General features: G+C 36.1%; 1 protein-coding gene and 1 pseudogene across 2 annotated transcripts; one reads left to right on the top strand and one right to left on the bottom strand.

The window, feature by feature from the left end:
* Nucleotides 1-61: 61 nt before the first annotated feature.
* Nucleotides 62-23,549, bottom strand: LOC135692541 (uncharacterized). Of its 2 annotated transcripts, none has more exons than XM_065210705.2 (22): nt 23,471-23,549; nt 21,629-21,749; nt 21,149-21,302; nt 19,784-19,924; nt 18,595-18,852; nt 17,287-17,364; nt 16,561-16,693; nt 15,630-15,799; nt 14,931-15,140; nt 12,929-13,207; nt 11,808-12,341; nt 11,151-11,444; nt 10,208-10,639; nt 9,856-9,915; nt 8,089-8,229; nt 7,353-7,442; nt 6,689-6,868; nt 5,705-5,768; nt 2,953-3,091; nt 2,018-2,184; nt 1,528-1,584; nt 62-1,155 (listed from the first exon to the last, which is right to left on the bottom strand). In XM_065210705.2, exons 2-22 carry the CDS (start codon nt 21,743-21,745, stop codon nt 984-986), a joined length of 3,870 nt encoding a protein of 1,289 aa, XP_065066777.2. In that variant the 5' UTR covers nt 21,746-21,749; nt 23,471-23,549; the 3' UTR covers nt 62-983. The 2 variants fall into 2 exon arrangements, with proteins under 2 accessions (XP_065066777.2, XP_065066776.2); XM_065210704.2 differs by having other exon boundaries at nt 64-1,155; nt 18,595-18,873.
* Nucleotides 3,219-5,207, top strand: LOC148960489 (uncharacterized; annotated as a pseudogene).

Genomic DNA, 23,549 nt, shown 5'->3' with positions numbered 1-23,549 from the left:
AAAATCTTTTTCTTTTTTTTCTCGAGGCATGGAGAGCAGTTAAAAAACATGCCTATTCAAAACTGAATTGTATTCTAGGGTAAATATTTAAAAATAGAATAACAAATTAAATCTTTGAGTTCAACATGATTTTGCCAGCTTAAGGACAAGCTTAAGATTTCAGAGAAAATCAGTTTCAAATCAGAGAAAATCAAATCAAATCGTAGCTGTGATAAAAAATCAACAATACCACCTAATTTTTGACTAGCGTAGAAATAACAAAAAATTTGTATTAGAGTAAATTAAAATCTGTATTAGCACCCAAGTTTTGCAAAACTGACTTGCCTAGGTGCCTATTCAAATATTCGGTGCTTTAGTACATCAATGAGGTACGTTAGAAACTAAAACTCTTAGCTCAAAAAGTAAGTAAGCTAAAAAATATCCTAACATGGTTGACTATGGATTTTTTAATAAAACCCTATATAGATATTTCCTTTTTACTGCAAACCGAAATATTTTAACATAATGGCTTATGTTAAAATATGACCTGGCGGTCGATAAGACCAGGTCAGGTAACACGAGCAAGTTCTTTTAAGTGTCTCTTATACACAGATACTATAATTTGACTAATCTTAAAAAGAAATTTGGGAGAAGTTTAATAGTATTTACAGTTAATTTACAAAATGAAATCATTTTAATGAAAAATAAACAAAAACACAGTAGAACATAACTGAAATGTTGCTAGTCAATCAACAAAAACAAAAAAGTACTGGTGAAACGGGAACCTCATTAGATTTACTCCCATTTCAACATCTAAATGTAACACAATCAACCCCTTATGACGTATCAAGTGCTTTATGTTCTGTAAGAGAAACTTATCAAAAAGCCAAATTTCTTGGGGGATATACTCTGTTACGATTTGATACTTGATATTGTAATTGGAAATTGAATGATTATCAGAGTCACAGCTAGATCTGATCATTTCATTTACAAACAATCCAGGATTACGCTGGAATCATACGAGGATTAGCAGAGCTAAATTTAATTGGCTTTGCGGTGCTCAACGCCTTCTTGGTTGATATGGGCTGAAAATATCCCATTTGAATCATCTCCTTGCCTATGTTCACATTTGTCTTCTTGTCAAACAGCTCGATCTGCAGGGTCCCATTTATCCATCTGAAATTGAGATTACAAAAAGTAGATCATATTTTAAGGGGAATGAGAAACTTAAAGCTTCATAAGGTGCAAGCAGAAAATATTTATTTCAAGTATATATTCAGTATAGAGGTTCCGTACTTTACTCTTAATCTGTTAATGTATATAAAGTTGAAAAAGATATCATAAAACTCCCTCCCTATTAATTACTTTTGATACCCAAAGCGATTTAAAACAATGATGTTCTAAAAACGCTAAGCAAATAGCTATATAAATAATTAGATAGAGAAAGGCATAATGTCGTAAAAACACTCAAAAAATAGTTAAATTAATAATAAGATAAAGAAATTCAGTTACAATAGTTTGTATAAAACATGGAAGATGAATACAAACCTTGACATTACCCGGGCTATAGCCACACCATCGCCAAGCATTTCCTTCAAACACTCCCTAAAATGCAAGATAGCAACTGATTAAAATCTTGCCCCACTTAACTAAAACTATTTTACTCTTAATTCTTGCATAACACTAGCTTGCCTACTCAGGGGTGCCTAGAAAAGCCATGCGCAGGGGCCTATAGTCAATGGAACCTTGACAAAAGAAAGACTGGAGCTATGGACTAACATATCTAAATCTGATGAGTATAGATACAAAGCTGTTGTTATTTGAATAGGTTTTTTGGCAACATGTAAGCGGGATGGAAAGCTATACAGGAAAGGGAATAACAAAGTTTTGCAGGCTTAAGCAGAATTCAAGGAGACAGTTCCAAGTTCTATACACCACAGCGTGTACAACTCTGCTTAAAAGAATCGACCACTATATAACAGACTTTGAAAACACTTATTTTCATCCATCAATGTACTGATGCGCAAACGCTACTTACAAAGTTTCCTCCACTGTATATCCTTTCCCATCAACATTCTCGTTCATCTCAACTCCTGACAAAGAAACCTCCATTGCTTGTGGGTCCACAAACAAAAATTCTGGTATCAGTTTTCTGATTTGCTTTTCTTGCACCACTTCAACATTACCATAATCAATGTAAAACACCTATCAGGTAAAAATCAATACATCATAAAAGAACAGGAATCATTTTGATCGATCATTCAATCAAAAAAAGAAGTGATTTGATTTGTTGCAACCAAGTTTCAAGCTTAATGCTATCAGCAGAAATTTGTGTTAAGCTCATCATGAAAGGCCGGTAAACAGTAGTATTTATTAAAGAAAGTCAAAGTCACCCAACGCAGTTCTAACAGACATCTATTGCCTGTTGTGTGACTTAAATACCTTCCTTATAGTATCCTAAAAAACTTTAAGCATTTACTGAATCCTGAATACCTCTATAAGAAAACTAATAGAACCGCTAACAAGACAAAAATTTGGAGAGAAGTCGAGAACAATTTTAGCAAATTCCCGAATTAAAAGTCTTCGAAATTTGCTTGAACTTTGTAATAGGGGCAGGGCCGCCAAAAGGTTTCAGTGATGAAAGATAAAGCCCCTGCGAACAGACGTGCACAAAATTTTTGCGACCACGCCCTTCAGATAAGCTTAAAATGCATTTAGAAAATTTATTGCAGTCCTTCTTGCAATCGTTTAAATGTTCTACTAGTCTTAAGAATGATTTTGCTACGTTTGATCAATTCCATTCTAAAAATTGACTTCATTACTATATGAAGCCACCTAGACCTCTTGGCCCTCGGGCAGTTGGCCCTCTGGCTCCCCCCTCTTGGCAGCCCTGAAAAGCGCAATATCAGAACTCGCTTGATATCATTTCTTCAACAACACAATAACAAGGCTACACAGATTTGATTGGGTCACCTCATACTCTCTTTCCAATACTTTGGTGATACGTGCTCTGTACCAATGTCCGTCATGAGCGTATTTAGTTGCTATGAGCTCCCCCTCCAAGAACACCACAATATCAGATCTTTTGTATGGCATACTTGCATACATTTTGCTGAAATAAAGTATTGGAATAAATTGAAAACTGTTGCCCTAACAAAAAATTACGAAAAGGTTTACAGATTTTGCAAGTTTAGAGAGAGGTTAGAGTTTGAAACCATCTATTACCAGCTTTATTTATATTTACAGTGACGTCATGCAACTATCCGTGGGATGCTAATGAGCTGAAAGAGGATTTCAAAGTTCCAGCTGGCCCCATTCAAGTTTGTGCCGGCCACAAGGCTGAAGCTGAGGCAGCCACCCATGCTATGCAGGAAATTTTGCAGAAGAGAACTCACTTAGTGTATTGCTAGTAGATGCGTCAAATACCTTCAACTCCCTGAACCGCAAAGTAGCTCTCCACAACATTCAAATTCTCTGCCCCAGAGCATCGTTTATTCTCATCAACACGTACAGAGCTCCTTCAAGGCTGTTCATCACTGGGAGAGCATAACTGTCGCCAGAGAAGGGACCACACAAGGGGACCCCCTAGCAATGCCCTTCAATGCGGTATCTACATGACTGATTATCTTAACTCTCCGCAGCGCAAGCCCAGATGTGAAACAAGTGTGGCTTGCAGATGACACCTCTGCTGAAGGAAAGTTGCAGTCACTGTTATCATATTTTGACAGCTTATTAGCTGAAGGAAAGAAATTTGGCTATTATGTAAATGCAAAAAGGTCATGGTTGATCTTGAAAAATGAAATAGATCATCAGAAGGCCAAGCAAATATTCAAAAGCTATGAAATTCAAATGACAACCGAAGGCGAAAGACACCTTGGAGCAGCAATAGGATCAACAAGCTTTAAAGAGAAGTACATCAGTGGAAAAGTGGATCAATGGATAAAGGAGTTAGATAACCTCTGTGAGATTGCAAACTCCCAACCACAAGCAGCCTATTGTGCCTATGTCAAAGGATACAAGCAAAAATTCACCTTTCATTTCAGAACAATTCATAACATAAGCCATTTGCGGAAATCATTGAGCGATCATCTACATCATAAGTTGTTACCAGCAATATTTGGATGTGGAAAACCCCAGAGGTCTACAGGATACATTATCCCTTCCAACACAGCTTTGGGGGGGGGGGGAGCTGGGGTTTGATAACAGGCAAGGAGAAGCTCGGGAAAAATATCTTGCATCAAAATCCATCAGTACACCTCTGGCAGTATTGATAATTCAACAAAAATATAATGAAATTCCAAAAGAAGAAGAGGTTAAAGAGATAGCTAGGAATTTAAAGAACCAAAGAATAACAAAGCTCAAAGATAAAGCCACGGAACTGGAAGACAAACTTCCAAATAAAATGAAAAGAGCAGTCACACTTGCAAAGGACAAAGGAACTTCCAACTGGCTGAATGTTCTTCCTTTGGAAGAGGAGGGTTATATGTAAAACAAAGAGGAATTTCGAGATGCTTTATACTTAAGATACAATATGCCAATAAAAGAACTGCAAAGTAGGTGTCCTTGCAAACAACCCTTTAACCCGATCCACGCCACGAACTGCAAAAAAAGGGTGGATTTTTCCATAATGACTTAAGGGACCTCGAAGCTCGCCTACTTTCTGAAGTATGCAAAGACGTTGCAAATGAGCCACTGCTGCTACCCCCTCACCAGTACCATCTACAGCTAATTATGAAGATAGTGCTAGCCTGAATATAAAGGCATTATTTGATGTGACAATGTCTAATCTGAGCGCCAGGTTACAAAATAATTTGACAACAGAAAGAATTCTGAAAAATGCAGAAAACGAGAAAAAAGGGCTAATAATCAACGCATCATAGAGGTAGAGCATAGAACATTTCCCCCTTTAGTTTTTGGAACCAATGGCTCTATGGGTAAAGAATGTCAAATTTTCTACAAGAAACTTGCTTTGAAACTGTCAGCAAAATTGAACGAGAAATATTCTGAGTTGATCAGTGACGATAGGACAGTAACGAAAGTATCATTTAGCTCAACAAAATCTAGTTTGCTGTGCTTAAAATGATCAGGGACTTTTTTTTGAATTCTTGTTTAAATAGATTTTTTGTTTTTTGTTTTTTGGTAGATTAATTAAAGAACTGTTATACTGAATGTAAGCATGTAGGTTTTTAGATTAAATAAATTTTTGGAAATTTGTTTGTAAGTTTAGATGGATGAGATTAAAATGAAATTATTAAAAAAATTATCAATGGGTTACTATCTAATGAACAAACTAATTGGTCAATGTGCCAATGCCAAAGAGGTTTCTTTCTCTCTCATGGAGATCCCACCTTCCCAATATCTTTCATTTAAATTCTAATTAAAGTACGGATAATTGTTACATTTACTTTAATAAAGGTATGAAAAGACACTTGAAATAATAACGGCAGAAAAACCTGATACTAAAAGAGTCATAAAATGGGAAAGATTCACAAGCTAACACGTGAAAAAGAAATCCCATTAACTAAAGACCGCCCGCAATTAATTATTGATCATTAGCACAGGAGAAACAGAAGACTTTAAAATATACACTCGAAGACTTGATCATTCTAAACTCAAAGTCAGCTAATTGCTGTGCATTAATGTCATCAAAAGAGTCCTCGCAGGTTGACATCATGAGTCACAAAGGAGGAAAAATCTTATATTCAGACATAAATTGTGGTCTTACTTCATTTTCTCACGGAGCTCAAAAAGTTCGTCAACTTCATTACATTCTCTGGTAAATGAAGCAGCTAGAAAGGCAATTCATAAACATAATTAAGGCTGGACCGTAATGGCTAGACTAAACTTGATAAAAAGATGGTATTTTTAAAGTACCCTATAAACGCAGATACGCCAATATGGTTACATGAAAAGATACAAACAGTGGGGTCAAGCCCCCCACCTCTCTTCTATCAGCCTCCTCTAGATCAACCCCCACCTCATTTTAAACAAAAATCTGAAAACTATGGAGAAAGCCCCATATCTATCGAAACCCCCTGATTCGACACTGAGTTTTGTAATGGGACATAATATATAACCATCTAATTAAGAAGCTGCTAGTATCAGTCATCTTTAAGGTTGCATGGCAGAATAAAAATTTAAAAAGATTTTATTATCAGATTTATGTTGTATTTCTAATATGCCACACTTTCAAAAAACCCTCTTCTGGAATCTCAGCAAGTAAATATCATAATTCACTCTTACTTTATATCCGTAAAACATTTCAATGAAAGATATGAAGGAAAGGAGAAGAATTTAAAGGTCAAAACATGACAATACGACGAAGAGGCAACTCTGCAAAATACTCGTCGTTACATAGACAATTTGAAATAATCTTAAAATGCCGTCATCTATAAATTTATTCCGAAATTTAAACTTAAAAAACATTGACTTTTTTATTGCTTCCGCTAAAAAGCTCCCTTTTGTTACAATTGCTAATTTGAAAAATCAAATTAATAACCTGTCCATCTTAGAATAAAATAGATAGAGCCACATAAACAGGAAAGGTGAAGAATTTCATCCCGAGGAAATAAACCTATAACAGAGGTGAACTTTTGGAATTATATCCGTTCTGTGGACAAATCTGTGAAAGTGGATTATCTTTTTCAAGAATTCAAGCATAAAAAAGTAACTCTCCAAACGGATGATTCTAGCTTAAAATGGCCCTTACCTTTGAGAATGTTTCCAAATGGTTTACGACCAAATGGCAACCGAACGTAGAACTTTAATGGTGAAATGACGACAGTGACTTTCACAAGAACAAATTCTCCAAACTCTGGTAGTAAGCGAGACATTTGCTCTTCAGTAACGGTGGTACAAAATGCCTCGTGTTTCATCCTAGAAGGGTCACCTAGTATAGAATAAAACCTTACGTAAACAATCTTAATGCAGTTAAGAATTTGCTAAGCAGGTCAAAGCAAGGTTTATGCATCATACAAGGCTTATCAATCTCTATGTTTTTTGCTTAGTTCGTTTATTTCCTGACACTATTGATTTATTTTCCCGCCAAAATTTAAATAAACTTTTTACATGGCGTAAGAAAAAGTAAGGCGAATGATTGGCCCGGCCGTTTGAATGCTTCGGGAGGGAAGTGTAAATTCATAAAGAACAAATACAGATTATGGCTTATTCCACAGTTTTTCAAGAGCTCCAGCAGCAACGAGCTGATATCGGTACAATATCACAAAGCTATGATATCAAGAATTAATAAAATTTCGTAGACGCCAAGAGGCATATCTTTGACTATGATTTTCTTATAGAATGGATGAAAACTATTATAGCTGTGGATAAGGGGTAAAAAGCATTGCAGTTTTTAAGCCACATTAGGTACTCACTTGGGCGTGCGTGCTCGAAATTACAGGATGCACCTCTTCGGCACCCAGCGCGAGACAAAAAACTTCGGCAAATGTTTCTCGCTGGCTCCACTGCAAAAGAAAACATTTTAGTATTTTATGGCAAAGCACAGGAGCAACTGAATAAATGTGTCAAATACATGGAAACACATAGAATTTTGAAATATGAAATTTGTGACACAATCAAGTGAAGACTGACGAAGGCCATGTTTTCATAAAACTATGGGGCAAATTACTCAAATGTATGAAACGTCTATAGCTGTTACAAAGTCGCTAGATCATATGACAGAAATATAGTCGCTAGATCATATCAAAGAAGATATTCCGCTCTATACCATCTGATTAACTGTCATGGCACAGGTAGCCTCACTTAGATCAATATAACCTAGATCGAGGCCGCTTATATTACTAAGTCTAAGCATAACCAAGTCCTGATTTATTCCTTTGTGTAGGTTCTACATGTCTTGTATATGCGTAGGATGAATGTACCATACTCCCCCCTCCCCCACCAATACAGTCAGTAGCTTTCCATTACTGGAAATTAAACTTACTTCGGAATAAGCCACTACCTCGAACATAAGATTTGGGCTCATATTTCGAGAAAAAAAGTTTGAAAAAACTGTAATACTATTTGTGTGTTTCCTTCCTTTTCTTAATTTCTTCATAGATAAAGTTTGAAACAAATTAGCTGCGAAGTTCTCTAAAGCCAATAACTTACCGTTTCCGGTTGTAGCTAAACCAGGGTCATCGATGTCGATTGAGTACGCGTTTCTGTAAGAATGGAAGGCCTCTTCCATCGGATTCCATTTATTCATCAATAAGCTTGTTGGACTTACAGGAGAAGTTGGTGACTGTTCATCTGCGTTTAAAGGAAATAATGTCAAATTCGGTGACGGTGGACCATGCAAATGTGAAGGGTTATGGCTCGTTTTTAAGCTTCTAAATATACAATACTGGATTAGTTTTTGCATCGGATGGCTTTACTTTGACAGTGGCGAAATTAAACATATTTCGGACATGACAAGATTGTAGTTACACAACATCTGAAACATCTGCACTGTGACAGCAAACAACTGCTGGCTTATACTGCTGTAGTACAATTATTTCATGCTAGCAAAGGTTTCAAATCTTTGATTGGCTAAGAGATTTTAATTTTCTATACCTTACTGAAGAATCAGATTTCACGAATTTGACAACAAACACGCCTGCAGCTAGATTTAAGCCAACATCAAGAAATAAATAGGAGAGCTGTGAAAGGCCATTTGCAAGCCTTTATAACCGAGGATCGCGGAAAAATTTCCACTAAGCATGCAACAGCATTTTTTGCAAATTTATCAAACGAATAGGACACAAGAAAATAAGTTCATTTCATTCGAAAATCGTGCAATGAAAATAATTGCAAGAAATCGAGCATGCGAAATTATAACACCAATGAATGCCACCAAAAGGAGGACCTGCATGTCAGCACACAATATTCTACAGAAAAATGTCTGCCATCTTTTCAGCCAATTCTTTACGTATCAAGAACATTCCAAGAAAATAAGATAAAACAAATATAATGTATGCCTCCCAGGATTAAGAACTGAATACGCAAGGAAAGGCTTCTTCTACAGGGGTGTAATAACTTTTACTGAACTGCCACTTGCTGCAAGAGGTCTGACAATGCAGCTGTTTTCAGGGACATCATAAACAATTTTATGCATAACATAGCAATTTATAAACAACTATATTCTTAAAGATTTAATTATCATCTAATTTTTTTTCTTTTTAAGTATCTTTTATTTCTACAGGACAAACATTGATAGCAGCAATCAATTGTTGAAGTTTTTTATCCTGTATAAAAATTATTTTTATTATTATATATAATAAAAAGTGTCGGTTTTTTTAAAAACATTATCTTTCAACATATTTTACCCTACCATCTTATACTAGGGGGTATTGATAAAAATGTGCAAAACAGGCCTAAATCTACCTGAAAGACGTGTTTGTTGTTAAATTCGTGAAACCCGAGTGTCCAATAAGATATGGTAGATATGGTAGTGGCCTATCTGTAGCTACGAGGAACATTTGCTGTAAAATTCCTGAACTTTTATTGGTCAATAAGGTATCGAAAACTTAAGTATCTTGGCTGTTCAAATTTGGAACACATTATGTTTATGCTGTTAAAGAGCTAGATGCTGGGTCTCTCGTCAATTCCTTAGGCATGCACTGCACTCCCTGAAAACGGATCAGTGTGGAACATGGCAAAATAGCATGCTGTAATTTTTAACTAGAACAATTGCCTAATGATCGAACTAAGAGCAAAACTCGGCAGCTCTGCCTATACAGGATCGCGCACTTTTTGGTAGACCAGCAAACAGCAATTTTCATTAATTTCAAGCTATACCAAATATGAAATGCAAAAAGGTTACTGATGAATTCAGTTCTGTGTAAAAAAAGCCTGAAGCATTTGCCCAGTATGCTAGAAAGAGTGAAGTTATGTTACCCTTGCTTCCTTCAAGCGCTGTCTCTAGCTCTTGCTCTGTTACGACGACTTTTCTTGTTACTAAAAAACAAACTCCATTACTTAAGCATAGCCACACAAATAAAAAGCCCTAGCTACATAAACCAATATTTCCAAGTCGAAGAGCTAAGAGGCAGCAGGCAGCAACAATATATCGGCAAAGTTACATTGAGCATTTCAATAACGAAAATAAACTGCATGTTATCCCAGATTTCTTATGCCATTACAAAAAGGGACAGATAGTGCTGCAAAGCATATTTCACAATGTAAAGATGTTCCTGGCTTTGGTATAGTTCAGGTTCACTAGTTACAGATATTTTCTTGCATATCTTACCTTTATTGTAAACTTTTTCTTCGGTTGCTTTAGTGTAAACATGGGACACAGCCAAACCCTCGTCAACCAGAACCTGATTTATGAAGACATCTGCGTCATCATTTGTGTTATACAAGCAAACTTTCCACGGATCGTCTGCTAAATGCTTGCTAACATTGTCCTTAAGACTCGCAATTCTCAGCTGACCATCCAATGTAAGCTCTCTGAACCTTTTAATGGCCTTTTCTGACCATTTTACTTGCAGTTCTTTCGTGTAAAAGGCATCATCAAACATTTCATCCCCAGCTGCCACTTCAATAAGCTCATCAGAACTCCTCCTGTCTTTCCTATTCTTTATTTTCGACTTCATCTCCCGAGAAAAGGTTCTTTTTCGGTCATTGCCAATACCATTTGATGCAGATGATGATGGGACACTTACATCACGTGATATTTCTACAATAGAAGAAAACATATTTTAAGCAAACCTCTATTTAATAGCAAATTTCATACAAAATTTAAATTATGACTTTATTTGATTTATGTAACGTCCAAAATATTTAAGATGGACTAATTGTATGATAAAAACCTAGAATAGCAAATGAATCTGAATTTGATAGATTTGTGAAGAAGTGAAGTATTACCTTCCAAGAAAAAAAGATTACAATTTTAAGAGTCACATTTACATAAACTGTTTTCAAAATACAGAGAAATTTACAAAGTTGACATATCCACATTTTGAGCCGTCACAGTGTTTAATGCAACAACAGGACACTAGGAACCTAGAACTGCCTAAATCATTTTGTAGATGAGTGTTTTAACAGTTCAAATTCTAACACGTAATTCTGGAAACATTTCTGAGGTAAGAAAGAAAAAGAGGTTCAAGATAGAGTGACAGACCACTTGAGGAATACAACTGGCCTTCAAAAAAGAATTCCATGTTAAGACATGAATAAATGAGCCGTACCCATTGGTTCGATGTCGGCCATACAACAAGGAAGTGTTTCCATTGGCAATTCGAAGAATTCTTCAATGACTGGGCAGACCTCAGCATGTTTCACCCACTCAAAACTTCCATAATCAACATGTAGTATTTCATACTCGAACTGGCATGCCAAAGAACCAGTACCGCTTGCAGAATCGATGCCAGTTTGTGGTATACGCAGATGCTTGATCACTCCCCGATACCACTTTCCGTCCTCTGAGAACTTGACCACGACAGCATTGCCAATGTTTAGATGTTCTTCTGAAACTTTGAATTCTACAAAATGCCAGGACAGATGCATTTATTCAATCTGACATTCAGAAGGCAACAGAGTTGTAGTGCTAGCTAGCTTAAGGGGCTAGATGGGATAAAAGGCCTAGAGACCAGAGAGCTCGGGAGGGCAAAATGAGGGGGTTTGGAGGGGTTTGGAGGGCTTTGAAAGGCTAAGGAATGCAGGGGAGGGCTCAGAAAAGCTAGGGGGACCCAGGAGAGCTAAGGTGTGCTAGTTTGGTTTAAGTATACTGCAAAAACTATAGTGTTACTTCTAGTATACTGCAAAAACTATAGTCAAATAACAGGTTTTACTGTGAGGTCTACTGCAGTATTATTTCGCAAATGAAACACTATGTACTGTACTACCTGTATTTGAGTAAACACTGTTTAGTTTATCCATCATTGTGCCAAACAAAGCCACATCAGGGGTGATTAGGTGAACATAAAATAGCGATGGATCATTCACGCTTGAAACTATAACGGGGCAAAACCCTTCTTGACCAATATCAAAAGTCTTTTCTTTGTACTTATTCTCAAAAGTGGCGTTTTGCGCAGGAGGTTGTTCTATTCTAGGCAAATCTTGTGGACTGATTTTTGCTTCAGAAGCACGAGTCCTTGTGACGTCACTCTTCGCAGTTTCCACTGGCTTATTCTTTACTTGACTTTCCTTCTTGCCAAGTTTTTTATCCACTGATTGTCTGAATACAGTGGCCTCTGCTAAAGCTATCCTCTCTACATCTCTTGCTAACAATTCCACATTACAAGGTTCCTTGATATCAGGAGACTGATTATTTTCTACCGACTGAAAAGTTTCCGTATCTCTGCAGCTAGTTTCAGTTCGCAGATTCTGTGGCTTTTCTTCTTCTTCAAGAAACTCATTCTCAGAAACAATTGGCTTATCTGCAACAAGAAGTAGTCGGCATTTTCAATAACGACAAGAAAGCATGACAATTTTGATTTAATAAAATGAAGCGGAAGCACAATACAAACAAATTTAAGTTAATTTTCACTTCTCTAATTTTCAGTCAAAGAAATTATAAGACGAAAAACTTCAATCGATGTAACAAATTTTTTGATAATGTATGGGCTACTCACTACGAAACCGAATACAGCTTTTTAGAAGAAAGCCTAAGTATATGCCAAGTAGCAAGCATATACAGTACAACCTGTCACCCACCTCTCCTACCAAGTCCCACCCTCTACCCATTACCTCCACCCCTCCCCTACCCACACCCCAACTCCCCTACCCAACCCTAACTTGTCTACCCAGCCCCATCTCCCCTACCAAGCCCCACCTCCCCTACCCAGCCCATTCCTTATCCAGCCCCACCTCTCATACCCAGTCCATCCCCTAACCAACCCCACCCCATACCCAACCCAAAATCTAATACCCCACCAAGCCCTCCTCCCCCCACTCAAATGACGCTTGCCTGTATTAAACCTCTAGAAAACAAAGCTGAAAGAAAGCAATTTTGGTGTTAACGTACAACTTATGCTGTCAATTTTCTTGTAATGCGAGCGCAAATGCGACGGAGTAGCAGAGAAAGGACTCGCCATGTTTACCATTAACATCATACAACCCACATTGTCATCAATTGGAGGCAATGCTGCAGCAGTCCCTTTGACTGGCTGCTCACCGGTGTAAAGATCGATCGGCAAACAGCCTCCATCAATGTGCGAGTGATGGATGTAGCCAGTAAAGAAATGCTCTGAAGATATTGTCGCTTTAAACCAATCGATTGACTCATCAGACCAGTCAACAATGTCTGTAGAAATCAAGAATTGTCAAAAATCACGTTTTTAAAAATCAAGTTGTAAGGTGCATTTTCTCACACAGTTAAGAAAGCCTAGAAAGTCTAAGTTCAAAGCTCCAAAAAGAGAAAATCTTTTAAGATAACAATCACCTTAAAACTGTCCATTTGTATACAAAATATACGAACAGTACATTATGTTTAGCAAACTTTAGACCTCAACCACCTCGTGATATCTTTGTCTAGTCCCGACCTTCCTGCTTCACGTCACTCAAACCAAAGACAGTAAGCAGAAAAATTAGCATTTAATATTCAGCTTTATGTCCTATTTTACAGCTCCCTTCGAGCGTAGTTTATTGATACATTGCCCCAGAATTCTTGCAATTGAAAGACCGGTTATTTCGTGCATTTAGGTTGGCCAATGGCGCCTTGTGTGATGAACAGAACTGTTGCTTTAAACGAAAGAAACATCTACACTGATTGAATTAGGCAGCGAACACAGGGTAATAATTGTAACAAAGCCTGTTACAATTCGAAAAGGCCTAAAGCTCAGTTGGGATTTGAAACTACATACAGTGCAAATTAAGGACGTATTGTTGTGCCCTTTGTTGATGATAGAAACGATTTTTTAGGAATATAAAGAAAGACGTACATTCATTCTTTGCTTGAAATGTTTCTACACAACATTAAAATTTTGCATAATGTCAATAGAATCCCCTCCTATACAATGATGCAGTATTCAATGTTGAGAATTAACCCATGCTTTTCTTGTATTTCCATGCCCATCACAAACACAAACTTAAATATGCCATGGCCTGCATCACCTTATGGACGTTTTAAGCCCCTCACATAATCAGCCCATGGAAAAACCCTTAATATCTTGAAAGTATTCTGAAAAATTTCTAAATCTCTTTTAAATGATCAAAAATTTCTCCCAAAATGCATCCAACATATTGGGTCATGTGAACACAATGTTGGTTGGCCTAAAATTAGTTCTTAAATATTGGCTAAAATTGTTGAAAGAAATTTCAGGTGAAATGTTGGGTCCATTGGACATCTAAGCCTACATTGCTGGAAGTGTGCATGCAACTCTAGAATGTAGCACTTTTTTGTTCTTTGTTTTTGCTTTTCATTGTTATTCAAGAACACAATCAATTTGTCTTGCTTTACAAGGTAAGGCAGAATAAAGTTACCATAGATTTAGGGCAATCAACAGAAACTAAAGGCGCCTTATGTGGTGAACAGATCTGTTGCTTTAAACGAGAGAAACATCTACACTGATTGAATCAGGCAGCGAACACAGGATAACAATTGTAACAAAGCCTGTTACAATTCGAAAAGGCCTAAAGCTCAGTTGGGATTTGAAACTACATATAGTGCAAATTAAGGACGTATTTTTGTGTCCTAGTTGACGATAGGAGCGATTTTTTAGGGGTATTAAAAAAACCTTAAATTCATTCTTTGCTTAAAGTCTTTCTACACAACATTAGAATTTTGCATAATGTCAATAGAATTCCCTCCTATACAATGATGCTGTATTCAATGTTGAGGGCTTTGTTGTTGTCGAATTTGATTCTGTCAGATAGTTATGATATTAAAGTCTACAAGCAATAATGTTTACTTTTGTTAGGTCAATGCCCAAAAACCAACACCTAAGCAATAAGGCATTCCAAGAACTTCTAGCATTGAATTGTTTAGCAAGGATTGTGTATTATTTAAACAGCTAATAGCAATCTACCTGAAAGCGTTTCATCCTCTGCCGGTCCAACTCCAGCAAGCATACAATGGATTGCTTGAGCAGGTAACTGACTGAACTGTGGATCTAATGGTCTTAAGTTTTTCAGAGGAACTTCGTTGGTAATGCCTTCGTCAATTAAAAACACTTTTGCTTTGAAATTATTTAGAATGGGGTCCTCGTAACAGCTCATGGCACTCTCCGATGGACAGTCTAAAAACCAAAATACAATCTACCATAAAGCAACATACAATTATAAAGCGATAACAGTGCCTGGAAATAAGAGAAGGAAAAGCCTGGTGTATAAATGCTTTCTAAAATCAGCAAAAGTAAAGCCATCATCAGTCAATGTAATGTTTTGTACGCATGCACAGACAATTCATTTTGTTGCCGTAATAAACTGCAAATGATCACATGATCGTTAATCAACCTATAAGAAACGCTTATAGGATACATCAGGTACAAATATGCAGTGTGCAAGGTTTCTTTGACACAAAAGGCTATTGCAATGTTCGCGTCATAAGGCAACCCCGTGAACTGTTATGTAAAACGATGTAGGCGTAACAAACGACTTGAAATATGGCGGAAGGTTTAGTTTTTACGTCCAAAGACGTTTGAAAATGGCCTACACTGCATTCGTTTTGTTATCATTGGTTTAATGATAATTTTGTACTAATCTGAATGTATACACCAGCAGCTTACAGTCCGTGTTGATTGGGTTTTCAGTTGAATCTATTGACTTGACATCCATGACTTGCGCTCTATACCAAGTTCCGTCAATGGGTGACTTTGCACAGCAATAACATCCAGGAGACGGTATATTGATGATACCTCCTCTATATCCCTGACTGGCTTGCCTTGAGAAATATAGGCTGGAAAATGGGGTTCAAAAATTAGAAAAATGAAATGATTGGTAGGCAGTGCTTGTATCGGTGTGTGAAGCATAGAGTCAGACAATATAGAGTCATATGTTGGGGAAGTAGGCATGCAGTGGCCTAAATAATTATGATACACACACCATCTAGTCAGTTGATCGTCGAATGGTCAGTATATCATAAAAAGTGGATTACTATAGTTTTCAGTTATTTGTTACTTATCCCCAAATCAAAATGTATCATCAATTGAAATAGCAATAAGAAACATTAAGATAAGAATCAAATAAGCGGCTGAAGAATTCAACAACTGATAAGATTAAGGCGTAAACAGAAAACAGAGCTAAACAAACTTTAAAAAATTTTCTGCTTTGAAGACGACCCAATTAAAGTCTCCTCATGAAGGAGCAAACCCCCGTTCTTGAAGTAGTGAGCATGCGCAATAGTAATTAAGTTTAATGCACATGCTCTTTTACTAAGAGTCACCTTACACAAGGAAGGTTGAGCTATACTGAGTATCAACCCCGGTTGAGTTTGAGTGACTGCCATTGTCTTTTTTATTCGTTGATATGAGGTTTCCCAATCCGAGTTGAGTTTTCCCAGGCAAATAACTTCGGGCAACAAGGATTGAAATCCTAGAGTTCTTTTTGCAACGTTGATTAATCAGGCTTGTTGCATCGGGAATATAAAACTTTCATAGGCCTTTTAATGCTAGATAAACATTCTCAGAAAATTCAGATAATTGGAGAAAACTTACGCACCATAACTCTTCCATCAATTGATCATACGCATTGCCAAAAATCTGCAAATAGAAATCCCAAGGAGTGTTATTTTCTGGTACAAGTAGGGTTAAAGCTGTATCGTATTTAATAACGGGTTTCGGGACTTTGACATCTGAAAGGAAAAATGGAAAATAACAAACTTTTATTTTTGCAATAACATGGCTCAATTTGATTAAAAAACAATAGAGAAAGGCTGCGAGATACGAACAAGAAACGGTTAAGTTTGAATAGCCGCACTTATGGGATGATAGAGCACTTATTGTGTTGTCATTGAAAACGACACCATGGAGTCAAGCACGAGTCCTCAAGCTTCGTTACAGGACTGGAAAAGCATCTTATTGCATGAACATCTGTAACGCAGTGTTGGTCTCATTGAGAGAACAAACATATGCGAATAACTGTTTTATATCAACAATGTGTTAACTGTACTGTTCTCTAGAATTCTATGTCCCAACAATCTCAAATAAATTTATGGCATGATTATACTTAATTCAGGATAAAAAATGTTTGAAGATAAAGAAATTGAGCACAGGCAGATACAAAAAATAGATTTTGTACACAGATAGGTCTCAAGAACAAGAGTACTATTTTAGAATCTCAAAAGTTTCAGAATGTACATGGACTGTAACGTAATTTTGCCGTGATAAAACATTTTTGCTATTCAGCAAGATAAGGTATGTTTTTTACATCTTAAGAGTTACCTACCATCAGCAATAACTCTTTGGAACACAGGCGGCAGGGGTGAAATGGACAAACTTCTCTGGGCCTTTCTGGAAGGGGCTTCTGGAAGAAAATGAGAATAATAATTGACATCAGTGTCTTAAACTGATTTTGTGTTATGCAGCCATCCACGACAAAGATTAGAATTTTTTTGTTGTTTATTGCAGATAAAAAATGAGCAACTACTAGAAAGGTCGTCTTAATAATCTTTAGCTGCTTTATCAACTAAAACTTGATAAAACTGAATCACAAAAACATATCTGAAGAAAACACAAAATATGTTTCCATATCTCCCATTTTAGAATTAATTGTTCGTTAAAAAAAGTCAGTGAAAAATAAGACGAAATGAAAAAAACAATATTGTTCGGTTTTCGAAAAAACGAAAATCTCAAATCAGCAAAAAATGCAACTTTTTGGAAATGCTACAAAATATTTTACTATAATAGACATTACTTTGTGGAAATCAATGTCGATTTTTGAACCTAGACAATATAAATTCCTTTCGGCACACATAGTTTAAAAATTGTCTGATGGTTTGAGAATTAACCCACGCCTTTCTTGTATTTCCATGCCCATCACAAACACACACTTAAATATGCCATGGCCTGCATCACCTTACGGACTTTTTAAGCCTTTCACATAATTAGCCCATGGAAAAACCTTTAATATATTGAAAGTATTCTGAAAAATTTCTAAATCTCTTTGAAATGACCAAAAATTTCTCCCAAAATGCATGCAACATATTGGGTTGTGTGAACACAATGTTGGTTGACCTAAATATAGTTCTTAAATATTGGCTGAAATTGTTCAAAGAAATTTCAGGCGAAATGTTGGGTCCTTTGGACATCTCAGCCTACATTGCTGGGAGTGTGCATGCAACGCTAGGATGTAGCACTTTTTTGTTCTTTGTTTTTGCTTTTCATTGTTATTCCAGAACACAATCAATTTGTCTTGCTTTACAAGGTTAGGCAGAATAAAGTTACCATCGATTTAGGGCAATCAACAGAAACTAAAGGAGCATGAACTGTCTTTGAATCAAGAATTGCTCAATCAGCGAGTGTGACTCCACTTACACCCTTATTGACTGGCTAATTTTGATTGACAGATTATTTAAACCACTTTTGTATCTTTAGATTGCCTTTAAATGAATCGGAGAGCAAGGATAAGATTTTGATAACTGTGTTGGCATTTTATGTAGCTGGAATACAAGTTTGGTTGAAAATAATATTTCAGCAAATTATAAAAACGAATCAACACAGAATAAACAGGAGGGCAAGCTAGTAACAAAATTACCTGCAGTGCTACTGTCCTCTGAAGGAGCATAGTTGGCAGATATCAGTTCTTTCAATTTTTGGCCTTTAAAATCTTCATCAACTGGGTCCAGTTTATTTTCTACTTGCTGTTTCTCCTCTTGTACTGGCTCTGGCTGAGGCCTCTGTTCTTTTGCAACATATGCAACAACTGAATCCGAGTTTTTTTCTACTTGCTGTTTCTTCTCTTTTACCTGCTGAGACCTCTGTTCTTTTGCAACATCTTGCACAACAGGCTTTTCTTTTAAGATAGAAGGAACATCTACAGAAAAAGATTTGCTATATAGCTGAAGAGCTTTTACAGTATATACCTACCATAAAAGAACTGTGATATAAGGGTTCATATAATGATCAAATGTAAGCCTAAAGTTATTAGGTCACCAAAAAATCACCAAAAAAAATTTGACCAAAATCAATAGTTAAAGCAGCAGACAAGAGGCATGAATTGTTAGAGAACAAAAATGTTTAACAATACAAATGATTGGAATGACTGGAATGACTAGACAACAATCTGATGACTTGTAAAAACCAAATAAGTTTTTGATGCCGCAAAATTGGAATATGGCATGAAATAGCAAAAACATTTTATACTTAAGCTTTTTTTCAGCTGACACTCTTCAGCGTTTGACCTCAGATAATGACTGAAGTAAGCATTTAATTTAAATCCAGTTGTGGACAAAGTGAAAAAGAGAAAAATGCATTTGACTAGTTCTTTTGTCTTTTTACCAATCAGAGACCCTGAAGAGACCAAAATGAAAAAACAAACTCTTTCTGTCTACACATCCTTTGCTTTGATGCGAACAGGTTCCAAAACTCGTTACTGAAAAGACAACCTTGCCTATCTAATGATTTTGAAACTGTCAGCCCCATATGTCTTAGCACACTCTGGATTTGTGAGTACATGTTCACCCTTTGCAGAACCACATTTTACTTCAGTGTTTTGATTTTTGCAATGCTTCAGTAAAGCTTCAGAAATGTGAGAAGTGCTTAAGTAGACATTGTAAAAGTAGAGGGTAACAGATTGACATGACAAGAGGAACCAAGTGACAGAAATACTGAGTCAAGGAACACTAATTATTTAGGCAGATGATTCATTTGCCGAATTTATATGCTGGGAAAGCATTTCATGTGTAATGAATTTGATACATATACAAATAACATATTATTGGCACCTTTATCAGACTCTTTTTCCTTTACAATTATCTCAATGCCTGTTACAACTGTCTCCACGCCTGTTACAACTGATGCTGCTAGATGGGTAGATGCTTCTGAATGTGTTTCAATATTGCTATATCCATCTTCTGAATCACCAGCTGTCATAAGATACAAATTAGAATAAGAGTACATATATTTTATTTACTGATAATAGTATCGGCACAATGCGATATTAAACATAATGACATTTCTCAAAGGCAGATAAAAATATGAAGATGGTAATATGAAGATGGTAATAATATGAACATAATATTAACTGCTGATTCAATCAATACTGGGAAAATTGAGGCGAAGAAGAATATTGTGAAACTTTTTCTGAAATAAAGCACTGTAAACCATCAATGATGACATTTCTCAAAGGCAGATAAAATATGAAGATGGTAATAATATGAACATAATATTAAATGCTGATTCAATCAATACTGAGAAAATTGAGGCAAAGAAGAATTTTGTGAAACTTTTTCTGAAATAAAGCATCAATTTAGGACATCATTCTGATATAACAATTAATTATTTCTTGAACATACCTACTCTATACCTAATTAATGATTAAATGTATGACATTGTATGACTTGTTATCTTCAACAAGTATATGTTTGCAAAAAGCAATAGTTTCTAAAGTTCCCCAAGAAAAACTAAAATTAGCGTTTTTATGAAAATGCCCACATATAGTACACAGATGGTACACAGGTTGTGCAGCCAACCATTTTCTAGGCATATATATGTCTATTTACATGTCTATTGACCAAAACATCTTCCTGCCTTTATATTTGTCCTCATATTTCCTCATATTTATATATCCTCATATTTGTAATAGGACCTGATGCTAGTCTACATTACTATGTTAATTCATGTTGCTTGTGTTTAGTATGCATTGTTGTAATTATCTTAGGATTATTAGTCAGTTTCGAGTCTCAACACAAGTTGCACGCTATTGTCTTTGCTTCTTACTGTATATGACTACTCATAAGTTATAGCTCACTGTAACCTGTAACACATTCATATCTGGGCTGACAGGTGGAACATGAAAATTTTCATTGGTCTATCTCTATCTTTAGAAATATCTAGAAGGGCACAAGATCAAATAAGCACAATCGCTTAAACCTAACTTTTTAAACTGGTGCATTTAAAAAATTAAATTGCAGCTCTTTATGAATCTAACCCTGTAACTAATACAACACAGAGGGAGAAAATATTGAAAAGAAATAGAAGAGAATATAATCCCCTATTATATCCAGTTAAATGCTAAAGAAATTTTCCCCTGGGTTTAAGTACTAGATAAAAATTGCAACATTAAGTATTAATTGCTCAAGATTACTTACAAGCTGAGTTTTCTTCATCAAGGGAGTAAATGGCATCCTTGATAAGTAACAAACGAGTTAAACTTCCATCCAGTTTTTGACTCACAGTCGGGAACTTTTGAAAGAATTTAGTTTTGCTTTTCAGCTGTAGAAGATCTGCACCTGCTTTTTCTGCCTATTGGAAGAATAAAAGGGAAAATGATTGATGGGACTGAGTTAAAAACAAATAACAAGACAGCTTTAAAACTAAAGGATGAGACAAAAATGAATTGCATCCTAGTTGATGGGCCAGTGTAAATAAACTTTATTATATTTGGCCTTCTAACTTGGGTTTTAAATTTTTTGCATACCTTTTCAATAAATAATTAAATATTTGATATTACAAGGCACATCAAGGCATTTGCAAATTCTGATAATTATACTTTTACAAATCTGGCTTAACATTAATTGTTATAAATTTTAAATGCTTCCAAATTTTGAGCAGTGCAAGTTATGTCATACCTCATCTTTTGCAGAATTTATTATTTCATGCAAAATTTTTACTTGTTCTGAAATATCAGATAGTTTTCCCTGGATCCTCTTTTTGGCATCATCCAAACCACTTTTCTTTGAAGCCATTGACCTGCAAATAACAAGCCACTCTATAAATAACATACCATTCAGAAAAATGAAAAGCCTTGCTCATGTTTATTATATACATTGTTACAAAACAATTGGGCACACCTGTTACCCATGTCCACTGGCTGCTAGTTTGCTAACTGTCAACTTAACTCTGCCAATATGGCTTCTCATTTTTCACGCATCAACAGGGTTCAAACAACAAAAAGCTATTTGCAAAGGATGGGAATCATACTGTTGAGCATTTATTAAAGCAGTACATGTCATGTCTAAGAAGACGGACCAAGCATCAAAGGAAATGTGAGAGCCAAGCCTTCCTCCCCCAACTTTTTGCTAAAAAAATATCAAAATTTCCAAAGCTTTTGCATATATGTCTGTTGATTGAAACAAATATACTCAATCATCCAAAATCCACAATCAAAGCATGGATCATTAAGACTTTTTTCCCACTGACTTGAAGGGTTGGGTGGGGTAAAGGGACCATGTACTCACATAGCTCCCCCACATCAATTTAAAAATGGTTTAGAATAACATTTTTACATAAACTGAGAGAAACGTCAGTGAGTGAAATGACCAGGTTAAGTCAACGGACCACTCGAACCTACAACCAGCAACACACCATTGCTCTAAAACTGCTATCAAATGAAATTAATGTCAATTATGTGATAACATAATATATCCATAATTGCTTTAGCATGAAATTTCTGACCCCAGATCATTGATAATTCCATATTTAAATGTAATGACTAGAGAGTAACCCTGGCAACCAGTAAGAAGAGTTTGTACAGTGCAAAGTTGCACACCTGAGAAGTTACCAAAATGGAAAAATTCTGCATATCAGCCTGGAAATGGACCATTATGCATTCTTAAATTTTTACCTGCCACAGACTTTAGACAAAATTCATCCCAAAAAAATTGGCTCACCAGTTGAAATGGGGAACAAAATTGCATTATCACATCAACCTGATAAACCAATGTGGAATCCATGCAGCTTACGCCGGAGATATCCGGTGTAGACTAACAATTTCCCATTGCCTTTCTATTGTTTATTGGTGCTTGTCCGGTGTGAGCTTCACATGGATTCCACCCTGGCTGATAAAACACCAATGAAACTCGCCAAAATTTGCTAAAATTTAACTGGCAAACTTTTATAAAGAATTATGCTCGCTGCTGATCTGGCGCAAAACAGGTCTTGAATGCAGTTGATGAATTCCAGGTGGGTAACAATTTCTTTATACTGTAGACCTTTGATGAGATCCAGGGACATGTGGCAGTGAATAGAAAGTTTTCCAGCGCGTGTCCAGGGCCCAGATGTGCAAAAAGTACACAAGTTTACAAAATCTATAAGAGCTCTGTCGTGTTTGACAAATCTGAGGAGCAAAATTTACTTCAAGCCAGAGATATTTATAAAATAAAGCTCGTCATTGGAAACTTAGTAAAAGAAACAACCCAAAGGCGCAGTTTTTTCTTAGTGGTTTATTGGAAAACATAAGGTTTACAAAAATTTATTCTAAGCTCTCTACTGGGGTGGATTTTTGGATTTTCTGCATCGGGTTGGTTTTGGTATTTCTCTGCTTGATTATTCATATGACGGGGAAAACGTCTCCTTTTTCACATAAAAATGTTTTTTTCTAACTATTCCGTTTTTATGTTGCAGGGTATGTAACAGTTCTACACAAAATCTATGAACAACCAATATAGTAAAATTTGAATTCGTAAACTTACCTCAAATTTTATCAACATTTACTTCTTGTTCGCCATGTGAGCTGTTTGCAGCTCAGAATGAGGCTCCGTGTGCGGCGTG

This window comes from Rhopilema esculentum, chromosome 3 (assembly GCF_057945365.1).
Source record: "Rhopilema esculentum isolate cy_ngs chromosome 3, ASM5794536v1, whole genome shotgun sequence".
Taxonomy (NCBI): domain Eukaryota; kingdom Metazoa; phylum Cnidaria; class Scyphozoa; order Rhizostomeae; family Rhizostomatidae; genus Rhopilema; species Rhopilema esculentum.
Note: the sequence above shows the minus strand (reverse complement) of the source record. Positions and strands in the feature narration are given on the sequence as shown.